The sequence below is a fragment of the Epinephelus fuscoguttatus genome, linkage group LG8, assembly GCF_011397635.1.
Source record: "Epinephelus fuscoguttatus linkage group LG8, E.fuscoguttatus.final_Chr_v1".
Classification (NCBI taxonomy): domain Eukaryota; kingdom Metazoa; phylum Chordata; class Actinopteri; order Perciformes; family Serranidae; genus Epinephelus; species Epinephelus fuscoguttatus.
The window spans coordinates 44,842,307-44,857,116 of NC_064759.1; the positions used below are offsets into that span (position 1 = coordinate 44,842,307).

A 14,810-nucleotide genomic window follows, 5' to 3' on the forward strand; every position below is an offset into this window, starting at 1 on the left:
GCTTGGATTCATGCGTATGCACAGATTCATACATAGGGTTGGGACTCGTTAGGATTTTAACGATTCAGATTCCTTACCAATTCCCTCTTAACAGTCCGTTTCCTTACCGATTCCTCTTACCAATTCCTACATTACATTCATTATACTTGCTATACTTAAACAAGTATATAATAAACACAAATGCAATCATACAAATACAAAAACTTTATTCTAACTGTTGCACAGTACAATTAGATGAAAATACACATTTGTGTGTGGTGTGTATTTCAGATTTAGAGCTTGTATCATCTCCCTGAGAATATATAACAACAAAAAGTGATTCTCTGATTTCTACAGTAACACTCTTACCTCAAATTAACCACGGCAATGTAATAAAAAATACTTATATGCATTCATGCTTGGGCACTGTTATCCCGCCGCCAGCCTCCGCCTTGATTAAACGCTGAAAATAAAAGAGGGAGACACGTGTCTCCTATTTTATCTTATTTTGTTATATTTCTCCCTCTCCCCTCGCTGGAAGCGTCGGACCTCCTGCCGCCCGCTCTGTCTCAAACACGGAGGTCTCCCTCTCCGGAGCACCCATGGCGCACGTCCGGCCTGTTAAATAGCCTGTAACCATGACAACTGTGTGACACAAACTCAGTGCTTTAGTGATTAGATAATGTCGGGCTCGGTCGGGTTCGGACAAAAATATGCGGCCCATGCCGCACTCTAATGGAAATGCACGTGACAATCTAGGAACCGTTACGCCAAATGTGATGGAACCAGTTATGTGATATCTGTTGACCAAACTGGCTTTATTTCAGGATGACACTCATTTACGAATATTTGTCAGCTTTTGAATATTATCATTCTCCTGCGTCCAGCAAGGTACCAGAGGTGGTCATCTCGCTGGACGCGGAGAAAGCTTTTGACGGGGTTGAATGGGAATTTTTGTTTAGCTGTTTAGGAAAATTTGGATATGGCCCCAATTTCATTTCATGAGTTAAGCTCTTATACACCTCACCCAAAGCTTCAGTTGTTACAAATAATCAGCATTCATGACACTTCCAGCTGTCAAGGGAGACCCGTCAGGGCTGCCCACTCAGCCCATTACTATTTGCACTAGCCATTGAGCCCTTATCCATTACACTTAGATCGTTACCAGTGGAATTAATAGAGGAGTGGAGCACAGATTATCATTATATGTGGATGATTTATTATTATATGTTTCAAACCCAGTTCTCCGCAACCGTGCATCATAGCGAGAAGCCACGCATATCACGTGAAACAGCGGAACTGTAGCTTTCCGACAAGACCAAGCACTTGTTGGTAGTCCAATGTTTTCACAGCAAAAGAAAATGATAAATTTACACTAAAATTATGTATAACAAAGCTTTCATTAGGCTTGGGCAATTGGACGAATATATCGCCAATCGCCCATCGGTTGAGTCCATCACAGTTGGTTTAATTTTTGGCGATTTTTGGGGTGATTATTGTCATTTCATTTTGCTAAATTAACGTCTGTCTCCACAGAATTCAACTCGGTACATATATTCCATAATTACTATGTAGAGCACAATTCAAAGTGCGTGCGTATTGGAACTGGCAGCTTCACACTGATTTCTGACGAGTCTTTCACAAAACACGTCAGTGATGGCGGAGCTGACAGTTATGGCCGGGGTCCACCGGGCACGTCAGCGGCGCAACACGTCTGCAGCGTGAGTCCCGTAGCAGCACGACAACTCTCTATTTTAGGATGCTCTTCTATTTTTGTCGCACTACGCTCCCCTACACGACCCTCCAGCAGATAAAAACTACATGAAATAGTGTGCTAAATGAGCACAATGTGTTTTTAAATGAATAAACCATTATCAGAGGTGATATGTGATGATTTTTATTTTCATGCATTTACCCATGTTTATCCGTGACATTGTGTAAATGTCCGTGGTGGACATTTGAAAGCGAGTAGATGACAAACAGTACAGTAAACTTGTAGATAACTCAAATATATGTAATAACTTAGGTGGAAAATGCTTTAACTATCATGGCTCAGCAAATGGTAAACAAGATGCTTGACGTGACGCTTACGTTTGCAGCCGGTGGAACCCGGCTGTAACGTTAATTCATAAACCATATTTGAGAACTACATCAAAAAAGATGTGCAGTTGTGCACCCCGATCGTTATAGTAGGACAGGTATGCTATCCCTATCTCCCACCTGTTTGCTGATTTAGAGGCTGTGAGCGAATGCGTCCTTCTGCAGCCGTCAGACTCTTTTTAAAATTGTGTCGGACAGTCGTCTTCAGCCCATCTTTACAGCTTATTACTCAGCAAAGATCTCAAGGTGATTTTTTTTTTTTTAATGAATAAGAGTATAGCCTATAGGCTGTGTGTTTCAGTAAAATTTCAATTCAATAATTTTGACATTAAACACCACAGTCAGAGGATAAGGCGCAGGTAAATTTATTCAAACAGAATAAACAGTTGGTCGGTCCACAAAAGTTACACAGTAACAGTAGCCTATGATAACAAATAAGTAAATATAAACGAAGGACATTGGAAAAATAAAGTGCAAAAATCACACAATCACATAAAATAATGATGTCCACTCCTTTTGCGCTGTCTTTATAATAATGCCGTTGCGGACGTGGCAAAAAAAACTTAAGCTGTTATAGCTATTCTAAAAGCCTCTCGTAGGCTTATTGCTTGAATAAATAAATACAAATAATATTAAATATAAGCTAAACGAAGAACAATGGAAAAATAAAGTGCAAAAATCACATAAAATAATAAAGTCCCTTTGCGCTGTCTTTAACTCAAAAACACAGTGTTTTACATGTTTTTGGAGAGGAAAACGAGCATGTTAACCTTATCTGGCTTAAGCAAAGTGCGCATATGGTTAACAATGTTACCAGCCATGCAAAATGCCCTCTCTGATGGCGTGCTTGTTGCCGGCAGATATTTCCGTGCCATGTTGGACATGAGTGGGCTCGCAAAGCACACTGCATTTTTTTTTGCTGCATTCATGTGGTGTCGGGAGATCCGAGTTGTCAAGTTGTTTTTCTGTCATGAGGTGGCGTTCATGTGAATTATCCCATTCTGAAAGTCATTTTTCGATTCTTTCCGACGTCACATGAATGCAACATCCCCCCTCTTGTTTTTTTTCTCCGCCACACACACAACTACCGAATATATCGGCAACCGCCAGTTGATGGGCTGATGGTGGCTGGTTGGAAATTTTTAACATATCGCCCAACCCTAGCTTTCATACAGCTTTGCACACACATTACTCTTTGATGGATTACTCACAAATGCAGGCTTGCATAGAAATGCCACGCATATCACATTAAAGCGCGGGACCAGAGCATTCCAGTGATACCATACACATCATTGTGCTGTCATCCCATCATGCTATAAATCCAGATCAATTGTCTACAAAATAAAAACCTGATGAATTTCTTTACAATCCATTATACAGATCTTGTTATCAGTCACTTCATATAGTGGGGAATATCATATCTTACCACGTCTTAGACTTGCATGTGTTTCTCCCTGTCTATCCACATTTGTAGTCCAGCTTTCAAGATGCAAATATCTCCATATTGTCCAGTTGACACTCCATCAAACTTTGTATGACAAGACCAGCGCACTTCACCTTTGCGCACACAGACAACTGTAACCTAATTATACATGCGTGACAGGGCAGTAGTCACCATATACATTGAGGGGGGACACGTCCCCCCATGCCCAAAGTTTCTTTCAGATAAAACACATTTTTGACTTGTAAATGAGTCAATGGAATTTCTTGCAATAATGAAAAAATACTGGCACAAACCACATGTTTTGGACAACTGTGAAGTGACAGAATGTCCCAGCATCATGGTTCTTATATTGCCAGATTCCAGAGAGTCTCCCCTCATCATATATGGCAGAATAAGTCAACTTCCAACTTGCTATGGTGAGATACATGTAAAAATGTAAGAATTTAGTCACACGGATTTGTTTTTTTCATTGATATAAAAATTTATATAAAATACAGGCACATAGAAGGACATGGAATGATGGCAAATCTGGATAGCCCAGATTGTCCTGAAAAAAAAAAAAAAAAAAAGATATAGCATGTGTATGTAGCCTTTATAATGACTGTGATATGAGCTTTAAAGTAAAGGCAGTAAAAATACCCAAAAAAAGGCCTAGGATCCATAGAGTTAAGTACTTTGGTATTAACATCAAAAGAGATATGCAAAATCTTTATCAAGAAAATTTTTTCCCCTTAATTGAGAAAGTCAAACTAGATTTGGAAAAATGGAAATCACTTCACCTGTCCTTGGCAGGAAAGGTTAACTGTATTAAGATGAATGTACTCTCTAAATTACTTTATTTGTTCCATTGTGTCCCTCTTTATCTAACTAAATCTTTTTTTTAAATCCATAGATAAAGCTTTTATTTCATTCATATGGAACAATAAGAATAATAGACAATAGAATACTAGAAACTGCTACAAATTCCTAAATCACAGGGAGGCCTATCTCTTCCTAAACTTTGCTACTATTATTGGGCTGCAAATATTCAGAAAATTATGTATTGGTTTCATTCTCCATCTACAGACTGGTGTAGCTTTGAATCTATATCATGTACCTCATCCTCTCTTGCGGCCCTAGTCACCTCCAGTTCTCCACTTTCTATGGCACGTTTTACTAATAATCCAGTCATCATCAATACCCTTAAAAGGAAATTTCAGTTTATTTCATCCTGTCTCCTATCGTCCTAAATTCGTTTCAAGTGACTAGTGACATAAAAATAATAGTTAGCATGTTAGCCGTTAGCCTAGATACAGCCAGGGCACATAGTAGCGTCACACCTGTTAAAACGTAAGTGAAAGGGCATACTTCAAGTGCAAAGTTAGTCCATTAAACAAGCTTTTTTTTCCACAAAGACCGCCTCATATCGTTAGGATAAATGTCAGAGAACATACAGAAAACGACATGTAAACGTGTTGTCTTACCTTACTGGTGTGGTGCCATGTTTGTTTACCATTTAGCTCTGCTTTCCAAAGCGCAGCCAAAATATCGCGAGAACAAGCTGCGATCTCATATCGTGCCTGAAATCTCGCGAGAACAAGCAGCAACAGCTGGAAGGCAGAACTGGACAGTAGCCTGAAAAGTTCATTCATTTATTTTATGAAAGATTTATAGAATAATGGCTGACTTTTTGCCAGACTTCGACTTTGTGGAGGAGGAATTTGATTTTGCAGAGTGTTGATAGCCGCCCTTATTTATTTGAGCCAGAATACACTGACGAAGAGCTTTGTGAAATTGAAGAACAGAGGAGGAGAGAGAGGCGCAACAGGGAGAGGACGAGAGAGGAGGAATGGCTGCTGCAAGGCTGCGTAGCTCTGAAGATTGGTGGTGTAGTGTGAATGCTGTGTCCCAATGCCCACAGAAGAGGAATGCCTCTGTTGCAAGGAATGGGACCGGTTGCAGCCTTATTTTCAAGGTCTGGATGTGACCGAGGACGAGACACCTCCACCTGGAGTAGTATCCAGCTGGGCTTTATCTAGAGCTTGCGAGATTTCAGGCACGGTATGAGATCGCTGCTTGTTCTCGCAATATTTCGGCCGCACTTTGTAAAGCAGAGCTAAATGGTAAACAAACATGACACCACAGCAGTAAGGTAAGACAACACGTTTACATGTCGTTTTCTATATGTTCTCTGACATTTCCCTTTAAGATATGGTTCCTATTACGACAGAACTTTGGGTTTAAACGCTGTCTTGGCTTGAGTCCTATACGCAATAACCACCTTTTCCCCCGGCTAATTTAGATTCTGCATTTTCTCTTGGGCATTTTTAAATTTAAGGATATGTACATAAATGGTACATTTGCAAGTTTTGAGGACCTATAACACAAATTCGGTCTTCCTAGGTCCAGCCTATTCCATTATTTTCAAGTCCACCACTTCCTTCAGAGCCAGGACCCCACTTTTCCAAACTTGTCAGTATCAGGCTTAGATGACATGTTAGAGATTCCTTTTAGATAAAAAAAAGGGTTAATTGCAGGGATACATGACTTCTGGTGATACATGACTGGATACAAGCTTCTCTTAAAAACATAACCTTTGCCAAGATTAGGGCAAGTTGGACAGCTGAGCTAGTAGAGGACATGGAGGAGGATGAATGAAACTGTGCTTTACAAAGAGTAAACAATAATACTTCTTGTGCAAGACTAAGTATAACACAGTTCAGAGTTGTACGTCAAGCTCACTTCTCCAAAGCAAGATTAGCTAAGTTGTACCCTGATTCAGAGGCAAGTTGTGACAGGTGTCAGAACACTCCTGCCAACTCGTATGTTCTGGTCATGCCCCACTCTGACAACTTAATGGTCTATGATTTTTAAATTTCTATCTGAAGCACTTAATACTGATTTCCAACCCAACGCAGCAGCAGCCATATTTGGAATCACAGTCGGAGATTACTCTGTAGTTAGGAAAAGCCACAAAAATATTATTGCTTTCACAACATTGCTCGCTCGCAGGAGAATTTTATTACACTGGAAATCAAAACACCCCCCTAAAGTGTCTATGTGGTTTAGCGACTTGATGCTCTTCATACAATTAGAAAAGTTTAAATATTCACTTAGGGGATCCAGTGACAAATCCTTCTCCATCTGGAACCCAATTGTGACACATTTAAGTAAACTCAAAACTTTGCCTAATGCCCTGTAACAAAATTTCCCAATCCAAGATATTTAATCATATAGAACACAGTAGGTCTATGCACAGTTTCACTAATAGTGTAGCGACTGCTATCAATAAAAAAGCCGCTGAGAGGCTTAAGTGGGCTCGCATCTGTGACTCGTTCCTTCTTTGCATCAGTCCACTTGACAGTTGTATAAGATTTATTTTGCAAACGAAAGAAGACTTACAATGCAGTGATCCGACGTGACGGTCAACAGAAAATATTAGAGCTCACTCAACCCTATTGTCTCCATTCCTGCCAGGGATTTAAATGCCCAGTTAAATAACTTAAACCACACCCATGTGTCAACCACCGAATGTGACATACCTGTGCATACATACAAATAAACAATAAACATAAGCAAAATATATATTTTGGCTCTTACAAATAGAACTGGTTAAGTGTATCTATTTATTTATTTATTTTCTTCTCCTTCCCATATCCTCTTCTGTGATTTCTTTCTTGCACCACTTATTTTCGACTTATTACTGATTACTATATACAATACAGTGAACTTATACTACTCTTGGACTGGTGCAGGCTTGTATGACTGGACAGTAGTGAATAAGCATAAGCATGGTGGCGGTGTGCGTGGCTAATTGTGGCCTCTCATGTGTCTGTGTATGTTTATGTAAGTGTATGTACTTTGTGTGGGCACATGTACTTATTTGCTTGTCTGTATACATATACTCTATTTTTTGTGCTTCTCTAGATGGGTGCTCTCCAGGTTCAGGTGGGTGAGTTGTTCGTTTGGAGTGGGAGAAAAGAAAAAATGGAAATATCATTCTAAGTATATACTTACTGTATTTTGTACTTGTTTGCATTTCCAAATAAAAAATATAAAAAAAATAAAAAAATAAAAAAATAAAAAAAACCTATCAGTATGTCACATGCTGGCAAAAAGAGCAGCTGTGGTATTTACAAAGTTGAATATGTATTTTTGCATGATTATGCAGTATATGGATTTGTTTTCACAACCATGTGTAGAGTACGCCACCTGAAGTACCATCCTAGGAAGATTGGCGGTTCGATTCCCAGCTCCTCCAGTTCACATGTCGAAGTGTCCTGGGGCAAGATACTGAACCCTGAATTGCTCCTGATGGCTGTTGGTGGGTGTCTGAGAGCATGTGAATGGTTACTGAGAAGCCGGTGGCACCACGCATAGTAGCCACGGCCACCAGTCTGTGTGTATGAATGGGTGAAAAGTGACATGTAGTGTAAAAGCACTTTGAGTGGTTGGAAGACTAGCAAAGCGCGATACAAATGCAGTCCATTTACCATTTGGACATGTAGGATTCCCACTAGAATGAAAAATTGTACCGATTTGAACAGCAGTTATTTAGCCACACAATATAAGCTGTAATGAGTATGATCTTTATTTATGCCAAATTCTCTTAACATAAATAGCTTTCTATTTTGACCAATCCTACCTGATTCCTGAAGGCATCCTATGGAGCTGTCTGTTGACATACAGATATCTGTTCTTGGAGGCAACATGGCTGTAGGTGACTGGCAGGATCTCCCCGCCCAGACCCAGGTCATCCACCTACATACAAACGCACACAGATTATACTTTTTAATAATACAATCATTCTGAATTAGGGATGTCCTGATCAAGTTTTTTTTTGCCACCATTCCCAATCTGAGTCATTTAATAATGAATATCTGCCAATACCGAGTCCCAATCTAATACTTCTATAATACAGCTGCACAATGTACACTTCAAGTACATGCTTCAAAAACTGTGTGTGTCTTAGACACAAATATATGGGAAAATGGGGTCCAGGTTAAAAAATGCAGAAGCTATCCTTTAAAATAAAAGAGCTGTGCAATTCTTAGGAAAAGTAGTTTGCGCACAAATGTGCAAAAGTGTGTAAGAAATGAGCAGAGGTTCACAGTATGTAGTATTTAAAAAATGTGCAATATACAGAGATATAGTCCTGATTTGAAGATTTTTTTTTTTTTTTTAATATTACCTTTCAAATCTACTGAGTCTACAGTGTTAAGTCAGAGTCACAGCTCTATTGAGCCTTGTATTCCTTTAGCCCTTAGCAGTAATGATTTTATGAGCTTTTTAATGACAAAATTCTAACTATTAGAGGCAAAATTCATGACCTCCTGTCCTCAGATAGTACGTATCTGCCCTCAACCACAGCAAACACAGTCACAAGACCTAATATATATTTAGATTGCTTCTCCCCAATATCTCCTCAACAATTGACCGCAGTGATTTCTTCATCTAAATCATCAACATGTCTTTTACACCCCATCCCAACTAGGCTACTTAAGGAAGTCTTACCTTTAGTTAACACTCATATATTAGAGATGATCAATATATCTTTATTAACAGGCTATGTACCACAGTCTTTTAAGGTAGCTGTTATTAAACCTCTCCTAAAAAAGCCCACCCTGGATCCAGAGGTGTTAGCCAACTATAGACAATATCTAATCTTCCCTTTATGTCAAAGATCCTTGAGAAAGTAGTCGCAGACCAGCTGTGTGATTTTCTCAATGATAATAATTTATTTGAGGAATTTCAGTCAGGATTTAGAGTGCATCATAGCACTGAGACAGCTCTAGTTAAAATTACAAATGACCTTCTGATTGCTTCAGACAAAGGACTCGTCTCTGTACTTGTTTCATTAGATCTTAGTGCGGCGTTTGAGACAATTGACCATCAAATTCTGCTACAGAGACTGGAACACTTAATTGGCCTAAAAGGTTCTGCACTAAGATGGTTTAAATCTTATTTATCTGATCGTTTTCAGTTTGTTCATGTTCATGATGAATCATCCTTACGTACTAAAGTTTGTTTTGGAGTTCCGCAAGGTTCTGTGCTCGGACCAATCCTATTTACTCTATATATGCTTCCTTTAGGTAACATCATTAGAAATCACTCTATAAATTTCCATTGTTATGCGGATGATACACAGTTGTATTTATCAATGAAGCCAGAAGAAAGTAATCAATTAAAAAACTTCATAACTGCCTTAAAGACATAAAAACCTGGATGAGCACCAATTTCCTTTTGTTAAATTCAGACAAAACTGAAATTATTGTTCTTGGCCCCAAACAATTCAGAGACTCTTTATCTGATGACATAATTTCTCTAGATGGCATTGCTCTGGCCTCTAGCACTACCGTAAGAAACCTCAGAGTAATATTTGATCAAGATTTGTCTTTTAATTTTCACTTAAAACAACTGGACTGCATTTTTTCATCTGTGTAATATTGCAAAAATTAGGCCTATCCTGACCCGAAAAGATGCAGAAAAATTGGTCCACGCTTTTGTTACCTCAAGGCTGGATTACTGTAACTCTCTATTATCAGGTAGCTCTAGTAAGTCCTTAAAAACTCTCCAGCTAATTCAGAATGCAGCAGCACGTGTACTAACAAGAACTAAGAAACGGGATCATATTTCTCCTGTTTTAGCTTCTCTGCACTGGCTCCCTGTAAAATCCAGAATTGAATTTAAAATCCTACTGTTAACTTATAAAGCTCTAAATGGTCAAGCTCCGTCATATGTTAGAGAGCTCATAGTGCCTTATTATCCCACCAGAACACTGCGCTCTGAGAACGCAGGGTTACTCGTGGTCCCTAAAGTCTCCAAAAGTAGATCAGGAGCCAGAGCCTTCAACTATCAGGCTCCTCTCCTGTGGAATTTCTTCCTGTTACGGTCCGGGAGGCAGACACCGTCTCCACATTTAAGACTAGACTTAAGACTTTCCTCTTTGATAAAGCTTGTAGTTAGCCAGCTCAGGCTTGCCTTGTACCAGCCCCTAGTTAGGCTGACTTAGACGTGGGGACCTCCTATAATACACCGGGTACCTTCTCTCCTTCTCTCTCTCTCTTTCTCTCGCTCTCTCATGTCCTGTTTCTGCATCTTGCTAACTTGGTCGTACTGCATGTCACTTCAGCTTCTTCTCCGGAGCCTTTGTGTGCCACTGTCTCGCAGGTTAACTCGTATCGCAGCGGTGCCTGGATAGTGTGGCGTGTGTGGTTGTGCTGCTGCCGTGGACCTGCCAGATGCCTCCCGCTGCTGCTGCTGCTGCTGCTGTTATTATTAGTCATACTTCTACTGTTATTATACACGTATGACTATTGTCACATATGTATACTATCAGATATTAATATATACAGTACAGGCCAAAAGTTTGGACACACCTTCTCATTCAATGCGTTTTCTTTATTTTCATGACTATTTACATTGTAGATTCTCACTGAAGGCATCAAAACTATGAATGAACACATGTGGAGTTATGTACTTAACAAAAAAACGTGAAATAACTGAAAACATGTTTTATATTCTAGTTTCTTCAAAATAGCCACCCTTTGCTCTGATTACTGCTTTGCACACTCTTGGCATTCTCTCCATGAGCTTCAAGAGGTAGTCACCTGAAATGGTTTTCCAACAGTCTTGAAGGAGTTCCCAGAGGTGTTTAGCACTTGTTGGCCCCTTTGCCTTCACTCTGCGGTCCAGCTCACCCCAAACCATCTCGATTGGGTTCAGGTCCGGTGACTGTGGAGGCCAGGTCATCTGCCGCAGCACTCCATCACTCTCCTTCTTGGTCAAATAGCCCTTACACAGCCTGGAGGTGTGTTTGGGGTCACTGTCCTGTTGAAAAATAAATGATCGTCCAACTAAATGCAAACCGGATGGGATGGCATGTCGCTGCAGGATGCTGTGGTAGCCATGCTGGTTCAGTGTGCCTTCAATTTTGAATAAATCCCCAACAGTGTCATCAGCAAAACACCCCCACACCATCACACCTCCTCCTCCATGCTTCACAGTGGGAACCAGGCATGTGGAATCCATCCGTTCACCTTTTCTGCGTCTCACAAAGACACGGCGGTTGGAACCAGAGATGTCAGATTTGGACTCATCAGACCAAAGCACAGATTTCCACTGGTCTAATGTCCATTCCTTGTGTTTCTTGGCCCAAACAAATCTCTTCTGCTTGTTGCCTCTCCTTAGCAGTGGTTTCCTAGCAGCTATTTGACCATGAAGGCCTGATTCGCGCAGTCTCCTATTAACAGTTGTTCTAGAGATGGGTCTGCTGCTAGAACTCTGTGTGGCATTCATCTGCTCTCTGATCTGAGCTGCTGTTAACTTGCGATTTCTGGGGCTGGTGACTCGGATGAACTTATCCTCAGAAGCAGAGGTGACTCTTGGTCTTCCTCTCCTGGGTCGGTCCTCATGTGTGCCAGTTTTGTTGTAGCGCTTGATGGTTTTTGCGACTCCACTTGGGGACACATTTAAAGTTTTTGCAATTTTCCGGACTGACTGACCTTCATTTCTTAAAGTAATGATGGCCACTCGTTTTTCTTTAGTTAGCTGATTGGTTCTTGCCATAATATGAATTTTAACAGTTGTCCAATAGGGCTGTCAGCTGTGTATTAACCTGACTTCTGCACAACACAACTGATGGTCCCAACCCCATTGATAAAGCAAGAAATTCCACTAATTAACCCTGATAAGGCACACCTGTGAAGTGGAAACCATTTCAGGTGACTACCTCTTGAAGCTCATGGAGAGAATGCCAAGAGTGTGCAAAGCAGTAATCAGAGCAAAGGGTGGCTATTTTGAAGAAACTAGAATATAAAACATGTTTTCAGTTATTTCACCTTTTTTTGTTAAGTACATAACTCCACATGTGTTCATTCATAGTTTTGATGCCTTCAGTGAGAATCTACAATGTAAATAGTCATGAAAATAAAGAAAACGCATTGAATGAGAAGGTGTGTCCAAACTTTTGGCCTGTACTGTACTTTCAACATATTGTACCACAATAGCCAGAATTATAATATTATTACTTTCATTAATGTTGTTGTAAGCTATTGCCGTTACTGTCTGTCCTGCATCTCTCTCTGTCTCTCTTTCTGTCTCATTGTGTCTTACGGATTACTGTTAATTTATCATGTTGATCTGTTCTGTACGACATCTATTGCACGTCTGTCCGTCCTGGAAGAGGGATCCCTCCTCAGTTGCTCTTCCTGAGGTTTCTACCGTTTTTTTCCCCCATTAAAGGGTTTTTTTGGGGGGAGTTTTTCCTTGTCCACTGCGAGGGTCCTAAGGACAGAGGGATGTCGTATGCTGTAAAGCCCTGTGAGGCAAATTGTGATTTGTGATATTGGGCTTTATAAATAAAATTGATTGATTGAATTGAATTTGTGAGTTACTATTCCACAGCAAGAGCATTCAATTTCATCATAAAAGTCATGATAAACAGACTTAAAACATGACATCAAACTAGATACATTACATGTAATATCATGGATATGATTAGAAACATTCCGAATTAACCATATACACTTGAGAATGGATATTGTACATACATACTGTAGCTATATACCATTTCACATAAATATCTATATGCAACACACCAAGAAGTAACTTGAGATATCAGCAACTGTTGATCCTTACAGGTTTAGACAGTTTAGATTTTTGGTATTGTGTACATTTTTGGTTTTGGGTATCAGTTTATTGATATTTATATTGTTATGTCTATGTTGATATTCTATATTTACACCCTTTACCACTTTGTACTGCAAGTGCTGCACAACAATTTCATTCAGGATGAATAAAGTGGGTGTTTTATCTTAAAATGATCTATCAGTGCTTACCATATTGAGTGTGTTGCATCCCACTGCCCCAGCAGGTCTGATCCCTCTGGGTCCATGTTCAAATATCGCCCCATCTGACCTCCTGGTAGACCACAGCCAACCTCCAAAGCGACTGCTGGACTCAAGTATAATGACCTGGAGAAAAAAACCCATTTTGTTTGTGCATTGATTCATATTCAACCATTTATATTTGTGTGATGTATTTCCCTGCAGTTATTTTGTTAAGGACAGGCTGTCCCACTACTGTATTTGGACTTTAAAGACCAACACAGTACTTCCAAGTTCTAGCTGCTAAACTGGAAACCAACTACAAATCATACATACGTTTGATTTCCTCCAACCATTTTCACACACAGGATATACAGTTTTATCTGTTTTTTATGTAATCTGCCTTCATTTCCAGGCACCTCTTCATGTTGTTTAGGTGCAGATCATTTCAAAAACCTTCATTGTATTTCTGTATATCAATAATAATAAATATTCTCAACCCAACTTTTACAAACCAACTTCTCTTGAACTTTTTTCAGTGAGAGGGCCACGAGATAAGGCTGAAAGCCCTGGTAAAAGATAGTCAGTTACCCTTATTTTAGAAAACTTTATCACTGAATATTTTATCCATATTTCTGAAATACAGTAATGTGGTTTACAAAATGGTAAGTTGTGATGTAATGTCTTTGTGATTAGTGATAAATTGGCTTCTTCATATATGTTATCTTCTCCACCTCATTATGGTATGTGAGCCACAATGAGCTATGAGAAAACACCCACTCCAACTGGTGTTGGTGACAGCCATCATCACTGTGGATGTTCACAGCCTCCAGTGATGATGACTTTAAGAAGTATTGCACTGCTGGAAAAATGGTCTTTTCATAAAACTGGGCTGTCTATGAAGTAGGAAGAGGCAAATACTTTTGAAATTGATGCTACATGACCAGAAATAAACAGAGGACAAGGACTGTGGCATTTGCTTTTGTCCAAGAGGGAGAAAACCTAAAGCTACCAGAATACACTGCACTGGAACACTAAACTCCCCCAGTGACGTAATGCAAGCTTGGCCTTTTTATCCCACAGGAAACAATATGATGGTGCTGGTGACAAACTATCTTGAACTACAATTAAATGTTGAGCTAAAATATGTTTCTGAAACATCTGAGGAGAGAAACAGGCAACACAAGAACAGATTCTTGGTATTGGGGGGGGGGGGGGGTTGGGGGGGGGGGTACTATTGCTACTATACTCTTTTGGTGTGTCTCAAATTACATATTTCCCTTAGTACACTTCTATGTAGTATACCATGTGCACTATGTACTCATTGGCGTAGTGCATGAATTTCGACATGGTAGTGCTGTCTCAAACCAAACACGGCCATTGTGCACTCACCGGAAATGACGACCGCAAATTAGCTAGTTAGCAAACTAGCATTAGCATTTGTGTTATCGTTGGCAGTACCAAATCATTACAGACTGCTA

The 14,810-nt window shown here is 39.8% G+C and overlaps 1 protein-coding gene across 3 annotated transcripts in view; it reads right to left on the reverse strand.

Annotated features, from left to right (window-relative positions):
* Positions 1-14,810, reverse strand: part of ppox (protoporphyrinogen oxidase) — a 55,926-nt gene that overhangs the window by 31,906 nt on the left and 9,210 nt on the right. For all 3 annotated transcript variants that reach the window (XM_049583186.1, XM_049583184.1, XM_049583183.1), the window contains 2 exons: positions 13,342-13,476; positions 8,148-8,263 (listed from right to left, as the gene is read on the reverse strand). In XM_049583186.1, the coding sequence (XP_049439143.1) occupies positions 8,148-8,263; positions 13,342-13,476 (251 nt within the window). The remainder of the gene's footprint in view (positions 1-8,147; positions 8,264-13,341; positions 13,477-14,810) is intronic.